The 21,801-nt window shown below is 41.1% G+C and overlaps 1 protein-coding gene across 1 annotated transcript in view; it reads left to right on the top strand.

The window, feature by feature from the left end:
• The first annotated feature begins 4,981 nt into the window (after window positions 1-4,981).
• The window catches only part of creb3l1 (cAMP responsive element binding protein 3-like 1), a 40,321-nt gene continuing 23,501 nt past the window's right edge, over window positions 4,982-21,801 (top strand). Inside the window, exons 1-3 of the mRNA XM_006807115.2 lie at window positions 4,982-5,317; window positions 18,412-18,544; window positions 21,452-21,538. Coding sequence (XP_006807178.1) covers window positions 5,207-5,317; window positions 18,412-18,544; window positions 21,452-21,538 — 331 coding nt within the window. The 5' untranslated portion in view covers window positions 4,982-5,206. The remainder of the gene's footprint in view (window positions 5,318-18,411; window positions 18,545-21,451; window positions 21,539-21,801) is intronic.

The following is a 21,801-nucleotide window of genomic DNA, read 5'->3' as shown; positions in this document are numbered from 1 at the left end:
ATACTGTTATAACAGTGGTTGCTAATATTAAATATGGCCAAAGTTTAAGTAAATAATGATGTCAAAGTAATCCTTGTGAGGCAAAACCTCGGGCTTCAGGCTGCTCTAAAGGTTCAGTGTCAGCCTTTTTTTTCCTACTCTTAGGTCACTAGGACACCAGTGAGAGGAGATATCCCCAATATGGTCATCTCATACCAGGTCATCTCAGGCACAGAGCTCTGGTTGTGAACACAAAACCTCCACCCATCTGCTGTTGTTTTTTCTTTTCTTTTCTTTGTCTTTTTCATTGCCAGAGTCAATCAGGAGATTGACTCTGGCTTCTCATTCCCTGCAGGTTATCTTGTTTTCAGCTTGTTTTAGACAGAGGAAATAAGGATTTAAAATGAATAAAAAATAGTCACATAATGGGTCAAGCTGTTTGCTTCTCTTTCACAGGAGCCAAAAACAGTCCTGCAATGGATAGTTCAACAGGCAAACATCCTCTCTTCTTGCTCATCTCTGGTGGAAATGTACTTTAGGAATTGAGACATCCTTCAAAGATGGGCACTGAAATCGATTTCAGAATCAAAGGCTGGTGGACGGAGGACAGACGAGACATGTCGGCACAAAATAGAAAAATTAGAAGAGCCCAATGCTTTGGTTTAAGCACTTTCATCAGGCAGACGGCTGTATTTTACTGAAAAGGTCTGAAAAACACACAATATACATTCATGGTAGGCAAAGTCTGGTAAAAACAAGACCGTTTAACAGGTAAAGAGACAGATTATTCTATCAAGAGGGCCAAAGCAGGGCAACTGTTTACTGTTTCTGCTTTCAAGTAGGAATTATTTTATAATTTTTTTAAGTGGTTTGAGCAATCGTTCTTTCCGAAGGTCTTTCAAAGTTTTGTTATCTAACTCAAGTGTTGAGTTATCTAACTCAAGGGATGAACCATTGTTGTGCCTAAAATATCAGACAACTTAGCAAAGAACCATTTTAAATTATATCTTTAGACACTTTGTTACTACCAGCCCGTCACAAACGTGTATCGTTTGTTCCCATTTCTTTAATTAAATCTTTGAAAAACAGACAATACAATATGACACACATAAAACGGTATTTTTGTACCAAAGCTGACTCAGAGAGTTCAGGCTTTGCTGAAGAATAAAGGCGGTCATACGTTCAAATTTGCTAGAATTATACAAAATGTTGTTGTTTTTTCTTTTCTTTTCTTTTTCTTTTTCATTGCCAGAGTCAATCAGGAGATTATATCAAAATGGGACATGCCCTCTAGCATGGTCCAAGAATGACCGAGCCAAGATCCTGTAGGACTTCCAGATACATACAGACAAACTAGTGATGGCCAACCAACCGGACATAGCAGTGGTGGACAAGCAGAGGAAGATGGCTGTAGCGATAGATGTAGCTATACTATACTATATAATGACAGGAACAGGTACCAAGGGCTGAGACAAAAGCTCAAGAAGATGTGGAGGGTGAAGGTAAGAGGACCTGAGCTTGAAAAATGAAGACGGATGAAGACCGCCCACATATACATATATATATATATATATATATATATATATATATATATACTCTTGCAAAAATATCTACATTGTGCAGTTATATTCAACTTATTGTCTTCTTCTTTGGCCCATTGCTCCATTATTACTGCAACAAGAGCATTAAAACTCCACCTGTGGTCAAAACCTCCCAGAATATAGCTTCAATTGTGAATTAGGTATTTGTAGGTTTAAAAGGGCCCTGCTCGAGTAAACGAAAGGTCACCACAGTTATATAACACCAGTGTGTGTGTGAGAGAGAGAAAAACAGAGACACCTTGTACCTTGGGGTGGGACACCATCCGTAAAGTGATATGTGGAAGGAGAAAAGAAGAATGAGAAGGGATAAGGAAGGGGAGCAGAGAGGGAAGAAATGATAGATAAGGAAAAAAGCAGGGGAAAAAAGGAAAACCAGAGTCAGGTGAAAGAAGCCTGGAGAGTAAGAGATCATTACATAACAAACTATTGTTTGAAATGGAACATAAAACAAACACAGAAATACCTGATGATAATCAGTGTGGTCCATTCTGAAGAGCACATGTCTCTTAACCTCCACCACACCCTTTGCAATGACCTCAATATGAACAATACATCACGTTTAAACACTGTCCTAAATGTGTGCTGATAATCCTCAGGGCCCCATGAAGTTCTGGTGAGTTATCATTTTCATGAATGACAAATCCTCGTTTGGGTTCAAAAACAATCCAAACAACACTGGAAATGTACTAAATTGCTGACGTGTTATATTCAGCTTTCTCTTTCTATCAATTATAAACGCTGATGCGTATAAGGCAGTAGTCACTGCGTGGATAAGAGCCAAATCTGACTTGAGGTCTGGGGAGTGTACCCTCAAAAAACATTGTATTGTATTATAGTGCTCTGTTTGCAGTTTCAATGGCAGATTTTGTTTCCGATTGGTATGGGATTTTTGAATGCTGCAGTCTTAAATATGATCAATCTATCTAATTAATGGGCTGCATACCACAGGCCTTTAAACATGTCAGTATTCCATGCCAGTGATCCGTTACTTAGAAAAGCATCACCTGACCTAGCCGTCTTAGCTAATTATAGGTCAATCTCCAAATTTCCTTTAATCTCAAAAAATCTTAAGAGAGTCAGAAGAGGGATGGTTTATTTGAAGACTTTCAGCTGGAATTCAGAGCACATCACAGCTCAGAAACAGCTTTAGTGAAGGTTACAAATGATCTTCTTATGGCCTCTGGCTGTGGACTCATCTCTGTGCTTGTCCTGCTTGACCTCAGCACAGCACTCAGTACTGTTGACCATAACATTTTATTAAAGACATTAGAGCATGCTGTAGAAATTAAAGGTATTTAACAGACTTATGACACACTAAGGTTAAATATGGAGTTCCACAGGGTTCTGTGCCGGGACCGATTCTATTTACACTATACATGCTTCCCCTAGGCCTAGGCAGTATAATTAGAAGGCATAGTAAACATTTTCACTGCTATGCAGATGATACCCAGCTTTATCTAACATTAAGCCAGATAACACACATCAATTAGTTAAACTGCAAGAATTTCTTAAAGACATAAAGACTTGTTGACCTCTAATTTTCTGCTTCTAAATTCAGATAAAACTGAGGTTATTGTACTCAGGCCTAAAAGTCTTAGAACCATGGTGTGTAACCAGATTCTTACTCTGGATGGCATTACTTCGGCCCTCAGTAATACTGGAGGGCCAAAGTAATGCCAGGATATGTCCTTCAATGCACATATTAAACAAACGTGTAGCACTGATTTCTTGCATTTGGACAATACCTCTAATATTAGAAACATCCTGTCACAGAGAGAAAAACTAGTTCATGCATTTATAGGATACTGAAATTCATTATTATAAGGTTGTCCTAAAAACAACCATCACAATCCATACAATAGTTGTAGAGACATCACACACAAAAACACTTTCACTAACGTCGGTTGGCATTATCGTTATGCCAATTTAAAAGGCGTTTTGAGATATTTTTAGGTGAATCTAAATAATGGATGACCAAGCGGTCCATAGGGCATTTAACCATAACAACTACTACTACTACTGGTACTAATCCAACAAAACAGATGACATGCTGGGTTCACTTAAAATCTAGCCAGATCGTGGGACAGGTCGGAGTTGCAGCACACACACATTGTGCACCTCTGAAACAATGAACAGGGTTTCTCTTGCCATGCTGTATTTCAATCTGTGTCTTAGAGGAGAAACAATCTGGGACAGAATGAGAGGGATGAAATGAGACAGGCGAGCCTGAGCAATCATGGTGGAGTGAAGAGAAATATCTGTTTCATTCCCACTTTGTGTGTGTGTGTGTGTGTGTGTGTGTGTGTGTGTGTGTGTGTGTGTGTGTGTGTGTGTGTGTGTGATAGCTGCAGGGAGTATCTTGAGGTGTCAAAACAGCCTTTATAGTCTTTTCCCCAGTTTCATCTCCACAAAAATACACATTCTGAAAGATAGGCATGGAGCTCTGCATATATTTCATGCTCAAAGATGTCTGCAGGTGGATCATATACTGTGTGTGCTGTTTGTTTATTCACAGAACTTTCATGGATCTTAAAATAAGTGCATAATAACTCAGTTAGATGTGAATTGGGTAATATTACAGATTCTATTTAGTGCAAAAAAATGGAAAAGGATTTCACTTACTCTAGCTGATCAGATCTCTGCTGGCCCTCTGGATCAGCCTGTTCAGTCTCTTCCTGTCCCCAGCAGAGATGCTGCCACCCCAGCAGACCACACTGTAAAATATGGCTGAGGCCACCACAAAGTCATAGAAGATCGTCAGGAGTGGGCCCTTCACTCCAAAAGACCTGGGTCTCCGCAGCAGGTACAGCTTGCTCTGCCCTTTTCTGTAGAGGGCATCTGAATTACGAGTCCAGTCCAATTTATTGTTCAGATAAACACCAAGGTACCTGTAGCTGTCCACAGCTTCAGTGTCCATACCTTGAATGTTTAGTGGTTGCAGTGGAGGATGTTTGTGCCTGCAGAAGTCTACCACCAGCTCCTTGGTTTTACTAGTGTTGATCTGGAGATAGTTCTGCTGGCACCAGTCCACAAGGTCATGGATAAGTTCTCTGTACTCCTTGTCGTCCCCATCAGTGATGAGGCCGACTATTGCAGAGTCACCAGAGAAGTTGAGGAGGTCTTTATCAGTTGTAAAACTTTCACATTTTCTGCAGCCATCCAGTGGGCCAGATTGGAGTCTGTGTTGGGCCACTCCTGGACCCCAGACCTTATGTTTGACACCCCAGATCTAAAGCCCTAAATCGGTCGCGTAGTCTTCTTCTTTTTCCTTTTTGTTAATGAGCGAATAAGCGACTACAACTTTGTTTTGTGGGCGTGTTCTTTTTTTAGACGTAACGTGGGCGGGGCTTCTCTGAATATTCATCAGCGAGTGGCTGAGGCGGCGCACGCGAGGAGAGAGCTGGAAGAAGCGCCGACGTCTCAGCGACACGCAACTGGAGGAGGATGTGAAAATTTGACATTTGTCAGCGCTGACAGTGAGAGAGAGAGAGAGCAGCAGCAGCTGGAGTCACACACGGGCGGTGCGAGGCCGTGTGAAAACAAACTGCCCGCTTTTTAATGGTCTGACTTAAAGACGCGCACAGCTGTCCATCCGTCCGGTGAGCTGCAGACAGACGCAGGCAGTCATGATGGACTCTATCTTAGACAGTTTAACAGCGGAGAAACTCTATCCGTCCGGAGGGACCAACCTGTTGGACCTGGAGGAACTCAGCGACGGAGATTTTCTCACTAATGTGGTGAGGCTTTTTTTAATTACATTTTTATCAAACTCTTAGTGCTCTTTCTCTTTCTATCTTTTTTTTTTCTTGCCATCTACGTTAAAATCAAACGCACCTACACTGCCTGTTCCGCCCGGAGCCGGACCTCAGGAGGGCGGTGTAGCTGTTAGATCCTGACAGACATCCGGGGCTCGTAACCTGTGCTCATAACCCCATGTGTGTACGTGTGTAGGGGAGTGTGTGTGTTTAATTGTGTAAACGAGATCGGGAACACACACAGGCTGGGGTGTTACTGGTTAACTTGCGTGTGTGTTCAGCTGGCAGATGTTGCAGCATTCACCAGCACACCTGACTATTAATTTAGTTTGTGTGAGTGTGTGTGTCAGTGTTTTTATTTCATTAAATCTGAATCATTTTATAAAGAAAAAAGAAAATAGTCTTTAATCCCTCCTTTATTGTAATCTACCTAATTATTGTATTTATCTCTTGATGGCTTCATCCGATTTCCAATCTGTCTTTTTATGCAACCCTGTGGAGTCATCAGTGATAACCCTAACCCCAGTTCTGTGCTATCACTGTATTTTTTATTTGTATTGTTGTTTTATTTATTTAATTTTTTGGCAATCTTTCTAATTAAAAAAAAAACAAACAAACATTTTTTGTTTCTCAGAAACATGGGGTTAGGATTGGGGCTGGTCATCATCACTCATGGCGACTTAAACCCCCGCACACCTGCGAGTCCAACGGCACCTGTTTCCCTCGGTGCTCTGAGCACATCCCCATCCTTGCAGAGACACCTCGTCTGTCACTGTTACAAACAACAGGATGTGGCTGTGTAGAATCATGTTTGTTCATCAGTAGCACCAGCAGTAGATTTCTTGATATAACAAAAGTGCTGCAACAGCAAGCCAGGATTTGATAAAGAATCAAGGGTTCAAATTGCTCCATGAATAGTGAGTCGTTGTTATGTGGAGATTGTCTGTTTAACGCTGGCAGCCGAGCTTGTATTTCTGGTTCTGCACTTTTTCTTTTTAGCCACACTGTTGAATGTAAACACAGTCAGGGTTAATAGTGATGAGAGGATCGATAAAAGCCCGTGAGCATGGCGGGACGCGTTCATCCTCGCCAAGAACAGTGAATGTGCGCCGTGCTCCAGAGAGTTCCTGCACCCTTCCCTTTAGGGACTTAATTGCTGCAAACCACCGAGGGCAGACTCTGTTAAGAGCAGCATCTTTTGTCTTTGTTTCCCTTCATTCGCTCACTCTTTTTCCACTTTGTGTCCTCCTCATTTTTCTTTTTTTAAACGCCACAGGTTTTTTAGGCAGACCTCTATTCTAGTCGGTGAGTCAGCCGAGCAGTCTGCTCGTGGTTTAAAACCCCACAACACCGTTCTAAATAAAGTAGTCCACTCTGCTGTGAAGCCACTAGGCTGGGCTGCACCACAGAGGACATGGGAAAGGATGGCTGATTAACCGAAATTTCAGTCTCTCTCAAGTCTGCAGTCTGAGCTGAGAGTTCTGCATGCCGTTGGTTCATTTTTCCTTTTATTTATTTAGCTTTTTTTCAGGTGTATATTACTCTATTACTTTTCTGTAATAAATGAGTTCTTATTTAAACCCACAGTAATGTGCTTTTTGTTGTTGTTGTTGGGGTTTTTTTTGCTTTCCTACTAACTATAGTAGAAAATTGCATATTTACTCCTTCTTGGCTCCATTTTAGTCTCAACCAACTTAGTTGCAGTCAACAAGTCTTTCATGTTACTTGTTGTCTTTTTATTCTCATTTAAAATAAAAATTACAATTCTTCTATGTTTATGTACAGAATTGTTTGAGATTGTGGTTTGTGCAGAGAGGAGCAGAGAGCTCTGTTTATATATATATATATATATATATATATAAAATATAATATAATATAATATAATTTTTTTTTTTTTTTTTTTTTTTTTTAAGTGGCATCTATTACCACAATGGACAAGTTTTTAATAATGTGTTAAAAGCTGGAAGGCTCACTGCTTGGATGCAGGGAGACCTCAGCTCTTTGGTTTTTAATAGGCTGTGCACTGTGGTCCAGTCCAGTAGGGGTTTAAACATTTTTTTGCTCTGCTTTTTATTTACCTTTTTACAGTATATAGCTTTTAATAGCCAGTGGGTACAAGAAACAGGTGTGGGCAGCAAGACAAAACAAAAATCGATTGTCAGCTAATGGGACAATTTACTGCAAATTACTGCCCGTGAAATGAATTTGCCGGGCCTGACAAAGAGCAGAGTGCGACCAAATATGAGCACAGACGTGGAGTTTTATTGATTTATCATTTTGAACTCATGTAATCCAATCGTGATGCAAGCAAATTCCTCAAATTTCCAAACATAAGGTGTTTGTACAAGAAACCCTCGTCAGCTCTTCGCCTGATGACTACTGAATAATAACAAGAAAGAAAAATTAAGACACACGTAAGCATTAAGCGCGAATCACTTTAAAACACGAGGCACGGTTAAACGGGAGTGTCCTTCGGCTACTGTTAAACCTTAACAGATGCTTTGATCATGCGTAGAGAGCACCAAATTACCACCTGCCAGCAACTCATAAATGTTCTCCTTAATCCTAAAGGAAATGAGATTGGAGGCACAGCTAATTATTTTCTCAGAATGGATTAATGTGCCTTTTATTTTATTTCATAGTCATATGACCCACAGCCACATAACGCAGGGGTAAAGAAGTTGTAACTATGGCAACAACAATGCAGCCTGTTAACAACTTCAAGTATGAATAAAGAAGTAAAGCCATTGAAGTTTTTTTTTTTTTTTTACTATGTCTGCTTTTGCTTATAAATTGTTCAAAAGGCAAGATGGAAAATTTCTGGTATACATCCTGGTTAATCCACCAGTCCCTAAACCCAAATGTATCCAGATTACTCTCACACATGACAACAGAAGCAACAAGTGCTCACTTTAAAGATGCTGTTTAACTTTATCACTTAAAATATTACAAAACTAAAATGAGTAATGGATAAACTGACATAGAAATCACTATATACACTACATGTATGTATGTATATATATATATTATTATTATTAGTATGATATGCTGTTTTTTCAAGTCGAAAATCACACAAATTGAGCTCAAGCAGTAACACTGTTAAATATTTAGGCTGTAAAGCTTCTTTCTGCTCTAGTCTTTTCACCTTCCTCTCCATCCACACTCAATTCTTTTTTATTTATTTTTTTATTTTATTCTATTCTACTCTCCATTCAGACCCTGTACTCCAGCTTTAAAAGGACACGCCCAACTTATTTGCATACTGGCTGCCCATTGGCCGCTCAGCTGCCAGAAGGAATGTGTGCAGGCATGCAGCAAAGTGTGCGTGTTTGTGTGTGTGTGTGTTTGCGCATGTGTGTGTGAGAAGAGAAGGAAAAATACTCTTCTGCTGTTTTATTGAGAACTATAGCTCATTTCATGTCTGTCTCACAGACACACACACACAATCACACACAATAACCACAGCTCCCTTTTCTCTTGCTCACAAATGTAGTTCAAGTGAGGCCAAATCCAGCCAACCCACTGCAGCCACACATCACCACATGAAGCCAAATACAGTAGAGAACATTACCATTTTCTTATCTGCGGCAGCCAGCGTTACAGGATAATGACATGATGTTTCCAGGTCTCTCAAAAATGCAGTTTCATTTTACACACAAAAAAAAAAAGGTCTAGGCCAGTCATTCAGTATTTTACTGAATTTTAAAACCTGTTTGAAAACTCTACCAGTGCAGTGAAGGATAATTTCACCTGTTTCGTGATAAAGATGGAAGAAATTCCTTTAATCTAGGAAATATCTCCTACAGACTGGAGCAACCAGGAATTTTTTGGTATTTCTTTTTTCTTTTTTTTAAGCATGCAAAATAATCCCTGCTTTTATGTAAGGGAAAAAAAATCAAGGCTTAAATCAGAGAAATCTAAACATAGACTAGACACGTGAAACACACGTGCAGCTCACATAACTCATTTATAGAAAACACTTTAAACAAATGCATCAGGAAGAAATTTATTTCAGGATTTTTTTCTTATTTTTTGAAGGCGTAAGTCATGCGCATGGTCGGGTATGAGAACCAGATTTATTTCACTGTGGGATTCATTATAATGGACCTTAGTCCTGCAGGGCTTTGGACCTAAAACTGTCCAGGTTACTGCCAGCAATTATTTGAGAGTTTGAGCTAATGCTAACAACCGTCGCTGAGGCAGTGGCGCAGAAGTGCATAATTGGAGTGGAGGTCTGCATAATATTCCTGCCGAATGCAGCAGGTTTGATCCATTTAATAGTAGTTGTATTACTTCATGATTAGCTAAAGCGTGGATTAATGAAGTCTGGAAGCTTTGATTACAAGTAGTCATTATGTTTTACCTATTAATTTACTTATGATACACAAGAAATACTTTCTTGCATAGGCCATTATAAACGTTATTCATCAAATCCAAGTGCCAGTTTTATATGTGTGTATGTATGAATTGATTGATTTGTTTATGGCTTAGGGACCCGAAGACAATTTTCCATTGATGTTGATAATAAAGTTATTCTAGTCTATTCAAACCTCGAGACTTAAAAGTCGAGCCGCCACAGATGGCCACTTGAGGTTGGTACAGGATGTGACTTTCCATAGACTTCCATTTTAAAATGTCCAAATTTAGAGCAGAAATAAACATGTTTACAGTAAAAAATAAGATTTTTCTCTCTCTTGCTGAATTCCCCCTTCAGGACAACTGAATGGAAGTGAATTTCAGTATAACATCCATCTATCTATCCATCCGCCACTCATCTGGGTCTGGGTCGTGGGGGCTGCAGTCAAGGTAGAGACTCCCAGCCTTCCCTCTCCCCAGCCACCTCTTCCACCTTATCTGGGAGACACTAAGTTGTTCCCAGGAAAGCTAAGAGATATAATCCCCCCAGCGTGTTGTAGGTTTGCCCCGGGACCTCCTCCCAGTAAGACATGCCCCAACCACCTCGTCCAGGAAATGTCCATGTGAAATACCCAGACCACCTCAACTGGCTCCCTTCAATGTGGAGAAGCATCGACTTCCTCTCAATTGACCAAGTTCCTTACGCTATCTCAGTCTTCATAAAAGTGTGGTCCGGCTCTCTCTGGTGGTATGTGGCAAATCTACAATTTTTTATAAGATGAAATAATATACCATTGTGAAGGTATGCAAAGACGACACGAGAGTTCCCGAGGCTCTTCTGGGAGCCGGAGTCAACCAGAAGACGTCTCCCTGAGCGTGAGTCCTCTATGAAGAGTAGCCTTTCCTTATCCCCAGCAGTCACGGCCGCTACAGAGCACAGGCGGACTCGTTTCCCTCGGCCTTAAAACTGCAAAGCCACCATCGATGAGTTGTTGAGAATCGGTGGGGGCGTGGGAGATGCCATCGGTGAGTCGGGAACTATTGCCTGGATGCCGAACCTCCTAGTAGCCAGGAGAATGGGATCCGCTTCTTTTGCAAGTGAGTGGTAATCCTTCACAACCAGCAGCGGGGAGTTGGCGAGGCCAGCTCGCACCGGCAACTGTCGGAGGAAGACGTGAGTGAAGAGGAATCTGCCGTCATCTGTTCCTAGCAAGGACCGCACTCAAGCTCTCCATGAGCTTGAGTGCGGTACCATCACCCAGGCCCGAGAGAGAGATTCTTGGGCCGCTCTGCATTTGAGAGGGAGTAGCACAGCAGCAGCAGCGCCTTGAGAGCGGTGTATTTCCTTTGGGTGGGGGGATCCTGGAGGAGGGTCATCATACAGCAGGTGGACAGCGGATCCAGCGAGGCCACCACATGACGGTATTTCGTGTCGACGGCTGAAACGCCAGGAAGAGCAAACTGAGCTTCGACGTGCACGAACCGTGAAGGATCCGGCAGCTTAACCACCACAGCAAAAATTAAAATGCACAGCTCTGGTATCACTTCCGACATAAATGAAGACAGAAAACTAAACAGCAGTGGCGTTTGTAGGGTTACTGAAGCTGGGCTAGCTGGTATGTAATGATGTGCTGTGTGGTGGCTAGCTACACAGCTATGGTTAGCATCATATAAACACACTGAAGCTGGAGGATAAACGCTAACTTTTTTCCCACTCAATGAGGGCTCCTGATGGTTAGGAACAAATGTAACTTCATGGCAGGATGATGTTAACGGGCCAAACTTCAGTCAGGAGAACAACTGCAATATAAGGTTAGTCATTAATATACTGCTGCTTGGGCTGGGCTGTAGTTACATTGTAAGGTTTTAAAAACTGAGCTTTAAAATGAATAGTGATGATAAAAACCGAGAGAGGCCCATGATAGGTTTGTAGCATAAACCTATCCGCTGGAACGTTCAAGACAATTCTACTACACAGCAAAAGCAAGACACAAGTAGGCAAAGTTCTTTGTGTTACTCATACACGAGGGAGCGAACCGGACGAGCGCCGTTCCTTCGCTTGATCTCAGTTGCTCTCGTCTGCTCCCTCGTAACACTGCTCCTTTATTGAGGTTACATGCATATGCATAGGTTCATTAACATATGAGTCTTACATAGATATACATGTAACCAGAGAGTACCGTGTGTGCGCGTGTGTGACCCCATAAACGACTTCCCTAATTCTGCTGGTCTGGAAGTCCAGCAGTTCATCTAAACAAAAGACACTTAGACTAAAACAGATATACTTGTGTTTGCTATACCATAAAACAATAAAAGAAGGTACGACCTCTTCTCGTGACCCCAGGATGTGAGTGTGTATGAACACTCTGGAAGGCACACAGAGTCTTTACAGACTGCTAAGGATCAAACCTCTATCAATATGCAATTGATTATAAAACTCTAAGCATATATGAGTAAATATTTCTAAGCATAAATGACAATCCAATATCAGAAAACCTGACAGCCGATGATCACTGACTTTTTTAGGGGCTTGTTCACATTAAATAGAACAAAATATAAAGCATTAAACCATGTTAAAAATCACAACAGCCTTAATAAATGCAGAGTTTGGACCCGGAAGCAGGGTTCATCAGGTCATCACTTAAAGACTGGATATCCCACCTGTTGTGAATGTTTTAATGCCGTACAGTTGTTATTATTCTCACTTGAACCACTCCAGTGTGAGCTCACCACCTCTATATGACTTGTGCATTTAACTTAATGAGTAGCGTGGCCACTTGATTGACAGGTGGCTGCAGTTGTGAGCTGTAGCTTCACTAATTTGAATCAATGAACAGGACTACAGACTGTGGTGCTGGTGAATTTGAATGCAATTATCTAATTATCTAATTATCTTATCTAAAGTAAGTAAATCTCCTTTGTCAACATTAATAGCAGGTATCAGTCTCTGTGTCTCTTGCACCTTGCTAAACAAGTTTACTAAAGTTAGCAGAAACGTAGCGCTCCACCATTTCATCTAAATTTCATGGTGACAGCCAGTATGCTTGATGGGAGGCCTCAACACAGTAGTCCACAAACCGCTGGGGGATGTCACAGCGGCTACATCCAACTTTTATATGAAGCCTGTGATCAAATCCACATGATTGTCAGTGGCAGTCTACAAGGCTACATGACTTCATGAAGATATTTTTCTTTCAGCGTATTTTCCTTTGGTCTTTTACATGTTGTTCTGAAGATTTTTACGATACTTTCCACTGCTGTATTCCCTCCATAATGACATACAGTTTTTGGCCTCAGTGATCCAGTTTAAGTCTGTGCTTTCAGTCCTCGTAAAGATATAGGAGGTGGTTCTTCTTGCCTGTGAACTCTACTGCCGCTGACTAGTGGCTGGGCAGTTTGGTCCATTTTATTTCTGCCATCTTCACCTGAACCAGCGAAGTAGCTGAATGAAAGAGAGAAGAGAGAGATGTGTTAAGACTCCACACGGTTAATTACAGGCATAGCAGAGCTGCTCTCTACATTTATAATTACCCCATACCTCTGTCTTTCCCAGCTCTCTTTGTGTGGTTTATCTCTCAGCTTTGTCCCCTCTAATGACACATCAGCCCTGAAATGAGCTATAAAACTTGTCAACTGCTTTTTAACACTGTTTTCTTCTCTAAAGTGGATCTTTTCCCAGCAGAGAGGGGAAGCGTTTCAGGTAATAACAGGTTCAGACTTCGGCTCCTTCGTTCACACTGGCTGCAGCTTTTTGAGGATAAGCTCCCCAATAATAAAAGTATGCTTCTAGTGTGGCTGCGCTACACAGGGTGTTCTCGGTACAGATGATAAAACAGTTCGTTGCGATAATAAATTAATTGCAAATTGCAGTTCTAGGAATGGGAAATGTTGCCGGTGCGTTTGCCATTTGAATGTCAGGTAGTGCAGGTGTGATGCAGATTAGCATCGGTGCATTTAGCTCAGAGAAATTTTCAACTGAATATTGACCTTTAGTCTGAAAACGGATTGGTGGGGCACAAAAACATTGCTTTATCTGCGTGCATAAATTTACTTGTGGCCCACAAGTTAACTCTGTAGCTGCCACAACAACAGCTTGGCTTTCTCCATGGAGCATTATTTGTGTCAGCAGCTCTTTACCTGGTGGTGTGAGGGATGAATGGTTGTAAAGGAGGTTGTTGCTGCTGCTGCTGTGTTGAGATGCAGGGACTTTTGGCAGCATCTGATTATTTCAGTTATTACATTTGGCTCAGTGTTGTGGTGTATACATCTACACTCTACACAAACTGGAAAAACATTTATTAACATTAAAATGAAAGATTTCTTAAGTCGTCATTGCCACACCCCTCTTGCAGCCTATTCCATTGCACGTGAAATTCACCCTCCAGGTTTTTTTTTTTACCTTTAAGGTTTACCTGGAAGGATGAAACTTAGCCGAGTCTTGAAACTGCAGATTTCCCATTGTTTTTCTAGTGAAAGGAGTCTGCACATGTCCAGCCACAAGAGGAAAAAGGCTTATCAGCCAGAATACTTGAATGTGCAGGATGCGCGGGGGGAAAAAAGTCAGCGTGGCCGCGCATACATCAACCCAATGCCAGGTGATGGATAGGCAAAAGATTAACCTCACACACGATTGTGCTTGTATTGGGTGAGAGCTGCATCGAAGGCTCCAGGTGTGTTGGAGGTAAGCAAGTGGAAAACAAACCAACCCCCAAAAATAGAGTCGCTCTTCCAGCTGAATGCAAAACTGAAGCCAAATGTAGACAAATATGAAGTAAAACCCAACACAGTATAGCGGAATAAAGAGAAAACCACATATTGGCTGCACTGTTGAGCTAATGCAGCTACTAGAACTAATTTTGGATGCATAATGCTTCAATTATGGACCTTTCTCTGCTTTTTCTCTGTCCCTCTCTCTACATCACTCCCATTATGACCGCAATTAGGAAACTTTTCTCGATTTGTTTTTGAATAGGGTGGTTTTAAATGTGACCTATATTCCCTAATGGAGCAGTATTAAAGGGGCAGTGTCGAGGTTACTTAAACGGATATTTTGATGGCATTTAGTGCAACGGGAGAACAGGGCTTCTCTTGTCACCATGCATATGCTATTCCTGTATGTGTGTATGAATGGGCGAGTATGCACATGTGGAAGAGGATCAGAAGATATGAGCTAATATCTGGTCATTTTGGATTACTGTATACGTGAGTTATATTCAAAAGGGAAAATGATGAGATGACTGCACCTTCTGCATTGTATTTCACCACTGAGTTAGGCTCACACTAGAGGGTGTTTTGGACCATCCATGTCAAAAGAGCAACCGCCAGGCCCTGCTAAACACAGTCCTTTACCACAGGTCTGCAGTGAAAGACTGTGCGCCTCGGGAAAACTGCACAAAAGCCACAGGGAGGGCGACGGGTGGCCAAGACCCCGCAGGTTCACTGCTACAGAAACCTTGACTTTACTTCTCGTTCATAGATGTTTTTGACCTGAGGCTTGGCTTATGCTGTCTTGGCTTCAACTGCACTAAGCAGCGACTGCGTTTTTATTGGAATTCGCATGACTATAAACAGAAGGAGTTTGCTGAGTTTATAATAGGCAGCACAGTCATGTAGTGGTTAGCACTGTCTCCCTGTAGCTAGAAGGTTCTGGGTTCATGTCTGCCTTTCTGGCAACCTGTCCAGGGTTTACCCAGTCGTTTGCATTAGGATAGGGCAAACCCAGAGGTGGATAGGTAGTAAAGGAAGTGAAAGTATGGATGAATTCAAAACACAAGATTAAAAGAGAGCGACATTGAGAATGTGAATATGGAACAGAAGCTTTTTATTTGATGGAGTTGGAGCCACTGTCCTGGACAAACTGCGCTGTTGTTTGCACGCTGATTTGGAACCAACTAAACTTTTCATATCATAGCGTGGGCTATATATCATTCGGGTTCATTCGGGTTCACACTTATTTTTTGCCTTGACCCATATGGAAAAGAAATAGTAGAAACATATATGATTTACTCATGAAAGTGGCCACTTTCTCATTACTTTCATATATTTTTTTAGTAAGTATACAAAACATACAAGTTTCATTATATAATTTTTCAAGGGATCTTATATCTGTTTTCACTCTTGTATGCTTTTCATACAAGTTTCACACAAGACAGATACAAACTTTATAAGATTTATGTATATCTTTTCCATATGGGGAGGTTCAGGTACAAAAATTGATCTAATTCATGGACTTCCTTTTATCTTTTTTTTTTTTTGACTCCAGCGGACCATGACTCACAAATGCGTAGGTGGGTTTAAAAGTGTGTTATATATAGGACAGAAATACATATAATTACAGTTGCCGTTGTGTGCAGGACTATTTCCTGGCTTACTGTCAAGGCCACCCGGAGCACCTCAGTGTAGCAGAGATCTTTAAAATTTTCATTTGCACCTGTACATCTGCTGCATGTCTGCTGAACCTCCAAATCCCGAACCTTCCTCCCCACTTCCTGTTTTAGAAATTGACACAATTCACAAGATCAGATATTTTTCATGTGCTACGCTTACATAATTTAACCCCCAGCAAAAAGTATTTGCCCCATTTCTAATGTCACGATTATATGTTTCAGATCATCAAACAAATTTTAATATCAGCCAAAGATTACCTGAGTAAATATAAAATATAAAACCGTTTTTAAATGTTGATTTTCGTTATTAAAGGGAAAAGAATCCAAACCTAACTGTCCCCCTGTGAAAAAAGTAATTTCCCTGATTGTTAAATCATGAATTAACAGTTATTAACCACATTTTTCTTAGAAACTTGAGTTTAATGTCACCAGTCACACTCCGTCCTGATTGCTGCCAGTCCTCTTGAGTCACAAAATCATTTAAATACATGTCTGATAAAGTGAAATAGGCTTGATCTAAAGAAATAGATAAGAAACAAAGTCATTGACATCTATCAGTCTGAGAAGGGTTATAAAGTAATTTCTATGGCTTTGGGACTCCAGTGAACCACAGTGACAGCCATTATCCACAAATGGAGAATACCTGGATCAGTGGTGAACCTTCCCAGGAGATGACCGCTTAACAAAATGACTTCAAGAGTGCATCGACGACTCATCCAGGAGGTCACAAAAGAACCCAGAAATATGATCTAAGGAACTGCAGGTCTCACTTGCATCAGTTAAGGTCAAAGTTCATGATTCATCTTGAAAAAAATCCAGATTGTCTGAGAGACTATTCTGATGATTCAAAAGTTGGACTTTTTGAAAGGTTTGAGTCCTGTATCGTCTGCATAAAACTAACACAGCATTTCATAAAAGGAACACCACAACAACAGTTAAACATGGTGGTGGTAGTGTGATCGTCTGCAGCTGCTTTGCTGCTTTGCTGCTTCCAGATGACTTGCTGTAATTGATGCAACCACGAATTCTGCGCTTTACCAGAAAATCCTGAAGGAGGATGTCCGTTCATCAGTACATACCCTGAAGTTCAAATACACTTCCACCCCCACTTTCAAATGCAGTCGTGGTTACTAAGCAGGGTCTGCAGGGTTTTGTTTTTTTTTAAAGTTTTTTGATGGATGCATTTAGCAACATTTGAATAAAGCCAATTAATAAAAGTCAGATATACTTTTGAAGAGGTTAAATCTGCTCATGTGAGCTCTATCTGATAGTATTAATTCACAGGGGGAAAAAAATTCCCCCATAATAGACAGACACGGGAATCTAATCATAACAGGAACGCTTAGAAAGTCATGTTCACCTATCAAATTTAAAATGTGCTCTAAAACTTAGTGTTTATGTCAGCTCCATTGATAGCCCTCAGTCGATTTCTTACAGTTCTTACAAGCCCTTTCCCTCCGTGCATATGATCCATTGTTAGTATTTGAAATATTGAGGTAAGCCTTGTATTTATTATCCCAATCATGTCTTTATTGTTGCTCCTGGACTGATTTTATCTGTTGTGACACTTCTGGCAGTTCTGGGAGCCTCGCTTAAGCTAATTTCCAGGAATAAAACATGTAAATCAACTTTTGTGTTTCTTGCTAATTAAATCAAGTTATTTCTGTCACTGTGTCTGAAGAGCCTCCAAGCAGTGTGTTGATGGGTTTCCAACCAACCCATGTGTATGTGCGCATAGGCTTTGGTTCAGCTTTTCCCATGTTTTCTGAAGACCAGGGTGACTCATATCGTGTGTGTGTGTGTATGTGTATTTATGTGTGCATAAACCAGTGAAATCAGAGCACCGTGCTGTCCCTTGCTTCCAGAACACCGTCTCTCTCTGCTCAGTGACTCATTCATCCAGACTAGAGGATTAATCTGTCAATGCTGTTTCCCATTGACTGACTCTTCGTGTCATCAACACAGCCCATGTTGTCTTGTTTCTGACACTGAGAGATAAGTCTGTCGTAGAACTGAAACTATAGGTCCATTATTTGATGAGTCGATTTGCAGAAAATGAAAATTCCAGCTATTTTCTTGTCCCAGCTTATCTAAGGTTTGCCACTTTTGTCTTTTTTATATCACTGAAAGCTGGATGTTTTCAGATTTGCACTGTTGGTTGGAAAAAGAAAAGCATTTGAGCGCCATACCTTGAGCCCATCTTCCCTTGTCTTTATCCTTGTGCTTTTCATTGAACGTTGAATTGCATGAGGTTCATTGTACCAGAGTGGTTTTATAAAGTAATGTCAGCTAAATACTCCTTTGTCTGTGTCTGTTTCTGTATATGTTTTCCAGCCTTTCTCGGGTGACCAGATGGACGACTTCAGCAGTGAATTATTTAACAGTTTCTTCGACGACCATGTATTAGAGCGACCCCTACTGGCAGAAAGACCTTCATTTTTACACATTGACATGGACAGCAGCCCAGGTGAGCTCCTCTTGTTTTATTATGAGAGATAATCCAAATCCACCTGTCACACACACCCACACACAGCTCCTTATGGCTGGGCTTTTTTTGCTCCGTATCATCCCTTTTAGTTGTTTAGTTCTCACTTGTTTTCCGTAATCACGAGTATTGCCAGGAGCACTCATTGGTCCTTGGATCGAATACACATGGGTACAGCACCAGGTTGGACTTACGTATGCTGGTATGATGACAATAGCTGTTGAACTGTAAGCTAAGGCCAGTTGCTGCAATTCATTTACTGTGTGTTTCCATTCTTTGTCCTCTTCTTTGGCGCAGTAATAACAGATGTCTGGAGCCGCGACTCAAAAGAGCACCGCAGGTCTTTTTTGTTGGTCTTTGTTCATTGAGGGCAGCCCAGAACTGCACATTTACCTCTTTTTCACCAATGAAGCACCAATGCTGGTGCCTACTCTAGAACCAGTTTCATGCATTTTCACCAAATGACTGGCGCCAGGGCCAGAATTGCTGGGCACAAGTTAGAAAGTTGGAACCAGTCACATCAGTGGTTATGGGAAAAGCCACTGTAAGAAGTTCACCGTTCAAACCTGTCTAAAGGTCAGAACTAGCTCAACTGTGGCAACCATATCATTGCATACCCGGCTTTAGCCAACCTTTGGGGAGAAAAGTCCCCAGTCTCATTACTTGGGTTGACTTCTCTGACATCAGCGCTGGCTCCTTCTGTGCCCAAGAGTTCAAATTTCATGATATGAGAGCCAGCTTCTGTTGCCAAAGTCTGACTTCCAGAACTCCTGCCTGCAGAACGGAACAGATTAAACTCGCTTGTTACTGGATCTAGTTTATCAGCTCAAAGTTATTGCAATATAGGCGCTCACAGCCTGTGGAAGCTGTCATCAGCTCATCACTTGAGACAAATGAGTGTCACTGTTAGCCGTTGCCATAGTCACAAAGTCATTAGAATGATTAGAAGAAAGGACAAAAAGCAGGATGCAAGTTATTATCATGTCTCAAGAACGCCTGAGTCACTTTTACATTAAAGTCTTAACAGCACTCTCACTTTGTATGGACATATGTATATGTACTACGTGTGGATATGTACATAGCATCATGAATGTATACATTTATCCAGAAAATAGTACTTTTAGTACTCTGGAAAAGTTTATTCTAATGAGTTTGGTAGTCACTATTTGGCATGACCACCTTTATTCTGAACTCTTTTAGTCAGCTTTCCTTTCATTTCTTTAAGTAGTCTTCAGGAATAGTTCTCAAGGCTTGTTGAAGGACATTCAAACCTCTTCTTTGAACGTTGGCTGCCTTTTCCTCTGTCCTCTGTCAAGATGTTCCCACACAGTTTCAGTAATGTTGAGGCTTGAGCTCTGGGGAGGTCAATCCATGACTGGTACTGTATGCTTTTACTGCATTGATAGTGTGTCTTGGATCATTGATATACTGAAGAATGAAGCTGTTCCTGATTAGTTGCTTTTCAGATGGTATTGCATTGTGAATCACACTCTGATGGTACATTTCTGTGGTCATAATTGCATCAGTTTCGGCAGGAACTCCAGCACCACTGGTTGAAATTCAGCCCCAAACCATGATAGGGGCTCCACCGTGTTTTACAGATGACTGTAGACACTCACTGTTGTACCTCTCTCATAACCTCTTCCACATATCCCGACAATGATTCTAACCACATTTGAATTCATCACTCCATCAGACCTGTTGCCACTGATTTTCAGTTCAGTTCTTGTGTAATTTGGCATATGTCAGCCTTTTCTCCTCATTTCTCTTTCTTAAGAATGACTTCCTTGTTATCCTTCCACTGAGACAATTTGTAATGAGCCTTCGCTGAACAATAGCTGATCACCTAAAAGTTCAGTATCATCTCTCAGGTCCCGTGTCAGGTCTTTGCGGGATTTTTCCTGTTTCCTACAGACATGAGTTGCAGATACTGTTCATCCAAAGTGATTTTTTTTAGGTCTGCTTCTTCTTCTTTGGTTCTCAATTATTTCCTCAAGATTTTAAGGATACACTCAACTTCATGATGAGATATGGCAAATTTTCAGCTAATACCTCTTTGGGAATCAGCTTGTTGGTGCAACAATACTTTTTAAATCCTGTGTTATTGTTAACTATGAAGAAATGGGAACAAATGATGTGTTTTTGTGACAGTCTCCTAGCAACAAAGTGCCTAAAGATACAATTTAAAATGGGTTCTTTGCTACATTTTTTTTTATTTGTAGGATCAACACTGGTTCATCCTTTGAGTTGAGTGCCCTTTTGTGGTTGAGTGATTCATTGGTCAGTGTTACATGGCTTAATAAACAAAACATTCCTGTGACAATAGTCAGGACTGGACTGATAATAGGTCAAAAGGGAGCCAATGGGAAATTGTTGAAAGACCTTGGAGAACTATCGCTCCTTGGAAGCAAACTATAAAGAATATAGGTAGCTCGAGACTTATGCACAGCACCCGGAGTAATTGCGAGAGTCTTAAATCTTGGACATAATGAAGTTCCCAGCAGATTTTTCTGTCTAATTAAAGAAAATCATGAATATTGAGGGGCAGCATTCATGAGGAACCCGTGCTCTCATGATCATCATCGATTAAGGCCTTAATGACAAAATATGTCTTAATAGCTATCACTGATGCAGCCAAGAGACCGGAAGAGCACTGCAGTGACATTCATGAGGTGTCGGGCACTGAACTGGCTTTGTGGCTTCTTTCTGTAAGCGTGCTGTCATGTTATAACTCTGTATTTACATGACAGAGAGTATGACTGAAATATTTTTAAAAACTGGAACTGAAAACAATTGACTGAGAAGATGAGAGAGCTCTCAAATATGCACACACAGAGCTTGCGCTGCTACATTTTCCATCCTTGTGAGACGGCCTTGTTAATCTCACAGATATTCAAGCAGAGCACAGCTACTCCTTGAGTGAAGACTCAGCCCCCCAGAGCCCAGCCCTGTCAGTCAAAATGGACCAAGACTCTGGTAAGTTTGATCTTTTCATTATTTCTTAGCCTTGGCTTCTTTTTAAACCGCTCAGAGCCAAGCAAAACTCTCCTGCTGATGTTTAGTCTGGCTCTTTATCACGCTGGCTGTCCCCTGGTTATCTGGTTGGCTCAGGTTTCTACCTGATATAACACTTAGCAGGCAGCCTGACCCTCTCTGCTGCCTGTCAACTGTCGTGCACTTCGATTGGCTCAATCCACTGCCTGTCATATATAATCAATGGCTTAACGATCCACTTGCAC

The sequence above is a fragment of the Neolamprologus brichardi genome, chromosome 23, assembly GCF_056152115.1.
Source record: "Neolamprologus brichardi isolate AB-2024 chromosome 23, ASM5615211v1, whole genome shotgun sequence".
Classification (NCBI taxonomy): domain Eukaryota; kingdom Metazoa; phylum Chordata; class Actinopteri; order Cichliformes; family Cichlidae; genus Neolamprologus; species Neolamprologus brichardi.
The sequence above is the reverse complement of the archived record's forward strand: the minus strand, read 5'-3'. Positions and strand labels throughout refer to the sequence as shown.